Source organism: Phyllostomus hastatus, unplaced genomic scaffold, assembly GCF_019186645.2.
Source record: "Phyllostomus hastatus isolate PE091 unplaced genomic scaffold, TTU_PhHast_1.1 phas_contig_977, whole genome shotgun sequence".
NCBI lineage: Eukaryota > Metazoa > Chordata > Mammalia > Chiroptera > Phyllostomidae > Phyllostomus > Phyllostomus hastatus.
This window is the reverse complement of record NW_025333998.1, coordinates 63,098-73,546: the sequence shown is the minus strand read 5'-3', so window position 1 is coordinate 73,546 and position 10,449 is coordinate 63,098. Positions and strand designations below refer to the sequence as shown.

General features: G+C 42.3%; 1 protein-coding gene across 1 annotated transcript in view; it reads left to right on the top strand.

Moving 5' to 3' along the window:
• The first annotated feature begins 249 nt into the window (after positions 1–249).
• Positions 250–10,449, top strand: part of LOC123828162 (nuclear autoantigen Sp-100-like) — a 32,891-nt gene continuing 22,691 nt past the window's right edge. Inside the window, exons 1-6 of the mRNA XM_045852804.1 lie at positions 250–413; positions 1,251–1,334; positions 2,627–2,683; positions 4,441–4,584; positions 5,449–5,595; positions 6,265–6,348. Coding sequence (XP_045708760.1) covers positions 266–413; positions 1,251–1,334; positions 2,627–2,683; positions 4,441–4,584; positions 5,449–5,595; positions 6,265–6,348 — 664 coding nt within the window. The 5' untranslated portion in view covers positions 250–265. The remainder of the gene's footprint in view (positions 414–1,250; positions 1,335–2,626; positions 2,684–4,440; positions 4,585–5,448; positions 5,596–6,264; positions 6,349–10,449) is intronic.

The window sequence follows — 10,449 nt, the reverse complement described above, 5'->3', positions numbered from 1 at the left end:
TTTTGTTCTACAAAAATTGTTCCTCCTTCTATCTACTATAAATGAGGATAAGGAGATTAAATTCACAAACAGATGTTTTCTAGGGAGACAGATTTAGTTGTTCCACTTAGTAGTCATACAAACATATACAAATTCTAAACTTTTACATCAGAAGATACTATCTAGGGAAATTGTCATACATTAACAATAAAATCACTATCTGGCGGCTGTTCTGTATTTATATTTTCCGCATTCTCTATTTTTTAAGGAGTATCAAGCAAAGCTTATGCGAATTTCTGCAACAGCAGCTGTATATGATATTCTTACTGAACTGCAGGAGACATTTGACTTTCCCCTTCTGCGTGATTTGTTCAGCAATACCATCATGAAGAACTATCCTGATTTACGTCGCAGTTACACAATCTTCAAAAGAGGTAATTAGGTTTATTACTAACTTTTTGATGTCCATGGCCAATTTTTTTTCCACAAGTATATACTGAGTTCCTACCATGTGCCAAACACTGTGCTAGGCGGTGGAGCTACAGCAGTTAAGAAGCAGACATAGCATGAGCCTCTCAAAGCTTATAACATAATGGACACAGTTAAACACCCACCAGGTGGTCTGTTTAACTAGGCATTTAGACTCACAGGACATGCAGAGACACAGTGGCATCAGATTTACTTGGAAGAACAAATGACAAGAAAAATAACATCCCTATAGGGTGGTGTCAGTCACTGCTCTTCTGTGAGACCCTTTGTAGTGGTCCACACAGCAGTCCATCAAGTGGCGTACTACCTGCCTCGAGTGACAGCTTAGGTATGAGTGTGGGATCCACCATGTCCTAGCCACACCATGTCCATGGGAGTCGGTGTCTCATGTAACAACTCTACAATCATAACTTACCGCAACCCCAAAGGAAAGAGCTAACTTACAAGAGTCATGACATTGGAGGAAGACCAAATATGGCTTAGAGTTCATACCTAGTCCCTCCCAGGTCACAGGCAATCTCCCCTACATACTGTCACTGCTCGTTTTTTACCCTAAACCCAGTGTTGGCTTAGTAACACAGAGGGAGGCCACCTTCATCAGGTTTCCAGAGTAATGAGCAAGAACATTAACTCAAAGTCAAACTTGCTTTTAAAGAAGGGGAAAAGGTTTTATTATCACATTCTCCACAACACACGTGGAAATTCTGAAACATGCAATTTGAGGTGATGTCACTATTCTGGATGGAGATCTCTAACTGTCTTCTTCTCTTGCCTTCTCTCAGAGATATCAAACATAAGCAATTACCTGGAAAATGATGAGGAAGAAAATGAGGGGAGATCTGGTATTCAACTAAACCTTGAACAAGGTGATTGCAACCAGATAAAAACCGATTCTCATCTGCTTAGAGGAAAGGAGAAAGGGAGGTGGGCTCTGAGGCCAGAGTAAGGTTTGGGAATCTGGGGGAGAACCATAGAGGAACCTGGAGAAGACAGCGGTGGGTATATGTGCGAGCATCGGCCCAGAGGTCAGTCTTGTAGAAGTAGCTGTGACAGGAGACCATGAGCCCAATAATCAAGACAGGAACCCAGAGTGTCAGGAAACCAGATTTAACAAGAATACTGACCTGGTAGTAATTGTGATTTAGAAAAATCCTGTAAGAGAAGATCAGTGTGAAGCTGTGGAGGACTAGGAACTGTGGGCACAAGGTCAACACCACATAGGAGATCCTTGGTGAAGACAGAAAATGGGACTGATTTAAATATAGGGGGATGCCGTTCAAGAGCAGGAATGTTCAAGGACATAGGCAGGCATATGAGGAAAGAAGAGGGGAAGTGGTAAGATGTGGAGGAGAAGATGGTTATAATTTGAGGGAGAGAGAGAAGGAAGAGAAATGAAAGACAGGAAAAGGAGGTAAAGGACACAATAAAACAACCTTATTTTTAAGAGCTCACTTATTGAGCATTTACTCATGCAGTCGTGGGCTTAGTGCTCACACCTGCCCTTGGGGAGCAGTCTCACTATCTGCGCATTTCTGAAAAGGACTGAAATCTAGAGAGACTGTGTATGCATTTGGCTTGGGGTCAAATAGGCAAGATAAACCTAGATATTCTGAACCTAGAGCCTGTGTTCCTAACCCTGTACACACCAGATAGTCTCATGGAAAAGACAGAAGCCTGAGTTAAAAACAGGAAACATAAGTAGAAAGAAACACAGAAAGAAGAATACCAAGAGCTGGAGGAAGTGCAGGAAATCCGACACGGAATCTCATGAAACGTCCAACAGTTACAGAAAAACAGGCATGCAGAGTCATGGTGTGGTGTGAAGGGAAGTGGGGAAGAGAGAACAAGATTTTGTAGAAAGTAAGGGCACCAGTCAAAGTCAGCTCTAAAAGTTCATGGTGACTTTGGGTGACATGAGAAGCCATCTGCAGTTACTGAGTGACTTGTGAGCAATCTCAGTAAGATGGCCTGGCTGAGGCCAGCAGTGTAGTGGATGGCTAGAGTCACAGGGGAACCCCGAGGTCCAGATGAGACCTGTATTAATACCTGGGGGAGGGGATCATCAAGTCTTACCTTGTAAAGGTTTACATGGGACTAGAGGAAAACAGCACAGCTCACACTTCAATTTCTGGAATAAATTTCTACTTTCTTCCCCCAGGAACTGACAGTAACTCAAACTTGCCTTGGAGTGGCCCACATCCCCTGAATAATGCTGGTGTGTTTCTAGTAACTGTTTTATGATCATTGTTTTTCTTGTCTTATTCTGGCATGTGCTATGGGGGTGAAGGGTAGGGCTGATTCTTTTTAGTGCTGATTGTCCAGAATAGTCATTCTTTGCATCTGCATTTTCCCCAAAGATTTAGATAACAGTCTTCCTTTTCCTGGTTTTTGGGAGGGCTGGCTCTTCCCTACCTCCTGCATGTGCTGCCAGCTCCTGCCATCCTTGGCCTGGACCTATTGCTTGTGCACCTGGTTTCACAAGCCTTCTGCCTCTGTCTCGCTTAACACTGGCTGCAGCCTTGCTTTGATGTCACACCCAGCAGTGGCCAGCACTGCAGTGAGAAGAGGGGGGTAGGGATAATGAGTGTTCCTCCTGGGCCAGGATCTCTCATGTGTTGGGTCCCTTACACAGGACCATGGACACCATGTGAATCTGTGCAAACCCTCTCCCCTTCAACTCCAGGGCTGCAGGCCTGGAGCTGCTCTAAAACACCCTGGAAGGCATATTATGTAGCCTCCACTGGGATGTGTTATTCAAGAAAGGATGTTTTAAATTAATAACACATTTTTATTAAAAAAATTTCAGAATGATTTTTGAGAGCACCTTTATACTTTTCACAAGTCATGTTTACTCAGAAAGTAAATGTTTAAGAGTATAAAACATCCAACATGCATCAATCCATAGTTTAGTACTTTATCTACCAGTGAGCTGGTGGGAAGAGGAGGGGCGAGAGGAAGGAACAGTGGTGAGTAATGGGCAGAAAAGGGTTTCACTGTGTGTGTGTGTGTGTGTGTGTGTGTAGGGGGGTGTGGTGGGGAGGGAGTAATGACCCAAATATTGCAAACAAACCACCAATAAATGTGTCCAAGAGTCTGACTCATCTAGGAAGGTTGACTGTGACAAGCACAGGGCCGGAAAGGGCTGTGTCTTGTGCCCCTCCTTCCAAGAGGGGGCTCCAAAGAACTATGGATATTGCATTAGAATGCACCAGGGCCCAAGTTCTATGTTAAAATTGTGAGAATTAATTTAGTAAATAATATTTTTTATAAATTAGTTAGCTTAGAAAAATAGTTCTAAATGAGAAAAACCAAGCTGCAATGAAAGTAATGTTTATCCATTCATACACAATTGGGGTTGGTGGGAAGAGAGTGGGATGGGTCAATGGAGTCAATAATGCACAGAGGAGGTTCACTGTGGGGAAGGGGGGTGTGCAGGTCCTGGGAGGTTTACTCAGATTCATTCCTTATCTTTTCCTGCTCTGCTCTGCCCTCTAACCCTGGCCACAGACCCCTGCAGACTTGCTTGCCAGCTCCATTGTACTGCGTCCAGCTGAGTTCCTGACCTGGTAGACAGTAGCAAGACATTAGAGGATGGGAGCAAGGGAGAAGCCGGTATATATTGCTGTCACTTTCTCAGGCCTCAACTCTGGCAGTAGCTGCATCTTCCCCATGACACCACTTCCCACCAAGCAGGCCAGCCATAGTCCAGCTTGTCCCCACCCAGTGACCTTGGGATATGCCCTTGGTACAGACCTCACCCTTAGTCCTTCACATACCTTGCTCTTGACCATTTTGAAAGCTGCCACATTCTTCCATTTGGGCTTCTTGGCTCTTCCATCAGCTGTATAACTAATCATCTGGACTAAATTCCCTCTGCTCTAAAGTTTAGACAGCTTCTTATTGTATTTTCCTGCTGGACCCTGATTGATGGAGGAAACAAATTAAATATCTATGAATCAAAATGTGGTCTAGGTACAGCCACATCTGATAATGGACTCTCAAATGACATGTTTGAAGAAGAGATAAGTGTGATTGTTGATACAACCACTGGCAACAACGATGCCCTAGAAAGCCAACAAGCAAATGAACAATATGCCCAGCAGAATGAGCCAGCAGGTAAGACTGAATGTCTGCCATGGATGAGTGTGGAGGGGAACAGGCAGGTGGAGGGACTCAGTGTGGTGGATACAGTCACAAGAGTAGAACTTCAGTAATGATGAGAGTGCATAAGACGGAGAAAACATAAAGACAAAATTGCTATAGAAAGGGCATTCACAGGTCACAAAAACAATTAAGAAATACAGTAGGAGAAAGTAAGAAACATTGTAGAGAATGGATAAACTGAAGGTTCACATAGGGCACAGCAAGGTCAGGTCTAGGGTGAGGCAGGAACCCAGAGGCTTGTGAAGAGGATCTCACTCTCAGCACCTCCTGTGCTGTAGATGACTACTTTGCTTCACCCTGGACCCTGCTGGGCCCTGGTGCACAATGACAAAATAAATATAGAGAAATAAGTATGAATAGAAGAAGATATAGAGGGAAGTAAATATCAATAAATAGTAAAAATCAGGAGACAACAACAGCACTATGTCGAGAATGAGTAAAGGAGAATGAATGGAGAACTGGTAGAGAGAGGACCAAGCTTTGTCTGATTGGAGGAGACAGTCTCCAGAAAGAAGGCACAAGGGACTGATCCTAATTCCACTGAAAAGGTAAGGTGTCCACACTGATGAAAATGGCCTGAGAACCTTCTTAGGTAAAAAATAGGTCTCTCCTCTGAAAAGTAGAATCAAAAGTAAAAATAAAAAAACCAGAGTTAACAGAGGCACAAAGGAAGGACAGAGCTGAGCAGCAGGAAAGGAGAGGGTGGGGGAGCTCTCCCTGCAGTGGGATTACAGGGAGAAGGGCTTAATTGTAGTGAGGGTGCTCACTCTCTCTGCAGAAACAAGTGAAATTCTTCATTTTTGCAATTTGGTCCAGGAGCAGATCTACCGAACCATGGAATCCCAGTGAGTTCCGGCTCTATAGATCCAATGAACATAAAGAAGGAAAAGCCATATTTTAATTCAGGAGTTGAATGGGAAGCCCAAGGAAGGAGTGACTGTAACCAGGCATCTGACATAATAGGCAAGGCTGACTGAAAGAGTGTGTGGTGTGAACCACAGCACTGGGCAAGGGTCTGGGACATGTCAGAGGGCCCGTGGAGGCAGTCCTGGTGACCTGGGTTAGAGATAGGAAGGGGAGGGAACCAGCGCCTTATGCAGCAAGTTCAGCAGAAAAGTGTCCGCAGTCGTTGGAAAAATATCAAAACAGAAATGGTTGACTTAAGCATTGATATCACACTGTTTCTATGCAAGAGAAGAAAGTGACAGATGGAGGAGTTGAGGAAAAATCAAAGAACCAAGATACTCGTTACAGGAGAGAAAACGGAACACATGAAGACGAGGAGAGTTTAAAGACATGCCATCGCCAGGCATGATTAGTGGAAACTGAGCCAATAGGGAAGTGGAGAATTAAACTGAGAATGAAAGAAGAGGTAGAGTGTGGGTGGAGGTGGGACACAGGGTGACTGTGGGGTAAGAAGTGCTGCAGGATGGGCACAGCTGCCCTCTGTGCCCGAATCTCACCACCTCTTGTGTAGGACCTGGAGCAACCTGCCAGGCCCACGCTTTAGTGCACAGACCAGTGGGACCTGAGCGGGTTAACTTAGCTCCTCAGTCTTCCTAGTGCTCTTGTCATGGGTTTTCCTGTCCATGGGCTCCTTGGGCCACTAAGGGGTTTTTGTCCTCTGTACAGACATCAGCAGTGAGGACTCCGTGGAACGCAGAAACAGAGAAGAGGCCCCAGAACCTTCCACCTCAACAGTGAAAAGGAAATCTGGTAAGGAGGTGGGAGTTCAAGGCTTGGGCTGCAGGAAGCTGAATTAACAGGTATTGTTTCCTGAGGCATCCATTCTGAGTTGATTCTGCACTAAGGATGCAGTTTATCCTGGAATCCCATTCTCTGCATTTTACTTGACCACTTTGGGATGTGCAAGACAATAGGAAATCATTTTATTTATATTTTTGAAGATGAGGCTATATATTGATGAGTCCTATTAATATATGCATGTATAAATTGATTATATAGTAGAAATAGGCTGGCAAAGTAATGATCTTGTTTTAAAATGAACGGATATGACTATAAAGTGTTGGATTTATACAATTATTTCTAAAGAGAAGAGAAAAACAAATATTTCTTTATTGGAAGATCACATTCCCCCAGCTATCTAGTGTTAGCAGAAATGCATAAGGCATTTTGAAACCCAGAGTATGTTTTCTACAGAGTTCTTCAGCAAGTCATGAATATATAGTGACTTTTTCAAAGGACCTTGGCAAATAGTATCTTACTTTTTCTCTTACATCTTACCCTGAGGGGTAAGCATGATGGACAGTGTTACTCTTGTTTCTAGATAAGGAAACACAATTACAGAAATGTTTTTAGGTCTACCACAAAGTCTCCTGGAGATGATAGCTTCCTGGATTCTACATGGTTTCCTTTGTAAAACTGCAGTTGAAAAATGTTACAAAAATTTTTCCCTCATCCTTGGGAAGCATGAGTGGTCATAAGCTTTGCAGCTCTTTGGTGCACAGACTGATGGTTGGTTTCCCTTCCTGCGTTCTCAGAGGATATTGGAAGCATGCTATTTAGGAAAACATGCTAGGAAAAGACCTAAAAACAAATAAAAACGTTACCTGGTCTTTAGGTTACAAATGTACAATATTTAAATCATATATTTATTGTAATACCTCACTATGACTATCCATGAAAAATGTAAGTTTGCTTCAGTTTTTAGAGAGTGCATATTCTGACTTGTGTCTTATAGTAGGCAACCCGCTCCAAAAGGTGGTTTTATAGTAGGTCCATGGCTCAGACACAAGAGACTATTGCTGAGATTTGGAAACAGTTCAAGGGGCACTTGGGGAAAGGAAGCCTTCTACCTGCGACACAGGATTTCCAAGTTCTCCCCACATGAGAAACAGCAGATGAAGAAAAAGACAGTGTAAAATGACAATAGAAGGGGTGAGAGGAGGAAGACCCATGTATCCATGCCTCTGTTTCCACTTTGTTCATCAGTTTATTTTGTTCATTAGATTCCACATGTAAGTGAGTTTATGTGGTATTTGTCTTTCTCTGACTGGCTTATTTACTTAGCAAAGTAATGTGCAGGTCCATCCATGCTGTCACAAGAGTTAAGATTTCCTTCTTTATCTGGTTTTGGAGTGTGGATAATGCCGGCTTTGTAAAGAACTTGGAAGTCTTCTCTCTTTAATTTTTTGGAATAGTTTGAGAAGGATATATGTTAGTTCTTTGAATGTTTGGCAAAATTTGCCTGTGAAGTCATCTGGTTCCAGACTTTTTTTTGCTGAAAAAAATGTTAAATTTTTTATTGTGTTTTTCCATTACCATTTAACCAACCCCCTTACACCTCCCTCCATACCTCAATCACCACACTGTTGTCCATGTCCATGAATTGTTTTTCATTTTTGCCTGATCTCTTCACTCCCTAATCCCCCCATAACTGTCATCCTGCTTTCTGTTTATGAGTCTGTCTTTATTTTGCTTGTTAGTTCAGTTTGTTCATTAGATTCCACATGAGTGAAATCATATGGTATTTGTCTTTCTCTGACTGGCTTATTTCACTTAGCATAATGTTCTCCAGTTCCATCCATGCTGTCAAAAGGGTAAAATTTTCTTTATTTATGGCTGATTAGTATTCAATTTTATAAATGTCCCACAATTGCTTTATCCATTCATCTACTGATGGAAGCTTGGGCTGTTTCCATATCTTGGCAGTTGTAAATAATGCCACAGTGAGCAGAGAGGTCCTTATGTTTTTCTGAATTAGTGTTTGGGGATTCTTCATATATATTCCCATAAATAGGAATACTGGGTTAAAAGGCAGATTTATTTTTAATTATTTGAGGTATTTCCATAATGCTTTCCATAGTGGCTGGGTCAATCTGCATTCCCACCAACAGTGCAGTGGGATTCCTTTTCTCCACATCCTTACTAGCACTTGTTTGTCGATTTATTGATAATAGCCATTTTGACCAGTGTGAGGTGATATTGTGGTTTTAATATACATTTCTCTAATGATTAGTGATGTTGAGCATCTTTTCATATGTCTACTGGTCATCTGTATGTCCTCTTTGAGAAGGGCCTGTTTAGGTCCTTGCCTGGGTTGAATAGTTTATTTGTTTGTTTACTTTGGTGTTGAATTTTATAAATTCTTTATAAATTTTGGATGTTAACCTCTTATTCAATGTATCAGAACATATGCTTCCCCATTCTGTGGATTGCATTTTTATTTTGTTGATGGTTTCCATTGCTGTACAAAAACTTGTTATTTATTTTTTTCATTTTCACCAATGACTTTATATTTTAATGATTTTATTATTGTTCAGTTACAGTTGTCTGTACTTTCTCCCCATCCCCTCCAAACCCACCTCCCTCTCTTGCTTCCACCCTCCGTAAGTTTTGTCCACGTGTCCTTTTTTAAATATATTTTATTGATTATGCTATTACAGTTGTCCCATTACTCCCCCTCCATCCCCCTCCACCCTACACACCCTCTCTCACCCACATTCCCTCTCTAGTTCATGACCATGTATAATAAGTTCTTTAGCTTCTGCATTTCCCATACTATTCTTGCCCTCCCCCGACTATTTTCTTCCTACCATCTGTGCTACTTATTCTCCACAACTTTTCCCCCTCCCTCCTCCTCCCACTCCCCTGTTGCTAACCCTCCATCCTTCCATGTGATCTCCATTTCTGTGGTCTGTTCCTGTTCTAGTTGTTTGCTTAGTCTGTTTTTCTTTTTGGTGTGGTTGTTCATAATTGTGAGTTTGCTGTCATTTTACTATACATGTTTTTTATCTCCTTTTTCTTAGATAAGTCCCTTTAACATTTCATCAAATAAGGGCTTGGTGATGATGAACTCCTTCAACTTGACCTTACCTGGGAAGCACTATATCTGCCCTTCCATTCTGAATGATATCTTTGCTGGATAGAGCAATCTAGGATGTAGGTCCTTGCCTTTGATGACTTGGAATACTTCTTTCCATCCCCTTCTTGCCTGAAGGTCTCTTTTGTGAAATCAGCTGACAGTCTTATGGGAACTCCTTTGTAGGAAACTGTCTCCTTATCTCTTGCTGCTTCTAGGATTCTCTCCATCTTTACCTTGGCTAACGTAATTAGCCAAGGGTAATGTAATGATGTGCCTTGGTGTGTTCCTCCTTGGGTCCAACTTCTTTGGGACTCTCTGAGCTTCCTGGAGTTCCTGGAAATCTATTCCTTTGCCAGATTGGGAAATTCTCCTTTATTATTTGTTCATATAATTTTTCCATTTGTTGCTCTTCCTCTTTCCCTGCTGGTACCCCTATAATTCAAATGTTGGGGCATTTAAAGATGTCCTGGAGGTTCCTAAGCCTCCCCTCATTTTTTTGAATACTTGTTTCTTCATTCTTTTCTTTTTGGTTGTTTCTTTCTTCCTTCTGGTCCACTGCATTGATTTGAGTCCCAGTTTCCTTTTCATCACTCTTGGTTCCCTGACCCTTGGTTCCTTCATTTCTGTTACTGTAGCCTTCACTTTTTAACCTAATTTGCAGCCAGATTGAACCAATTCTGTGAGCATCCTGATCACCAGTGCTTTGAACTGTGCATCTGATAAGTTGGCTATCTCCTGGTCACTTAAAAGTATTGGTCCTGGGGTTTTGATTTGTACTTCCTTTTGAACCATTTTTTTTTTAATCTGGTCATGCCTGGTAGGTAGTGAGGGGTGGAGCCTTAGGTGTTCCCCAGGGCGGGGCAACCCAGTGGCTGGGTTTTGACGCTATATGTGGGGGCGGGGTCTGAGAGGGAACAATGGTGCTTGCTCTGCTCTCTGTCAGACTTCAGTCCTTTCTGCCACTTCCCCCAAGCAAACTGGGCCTCTATTGT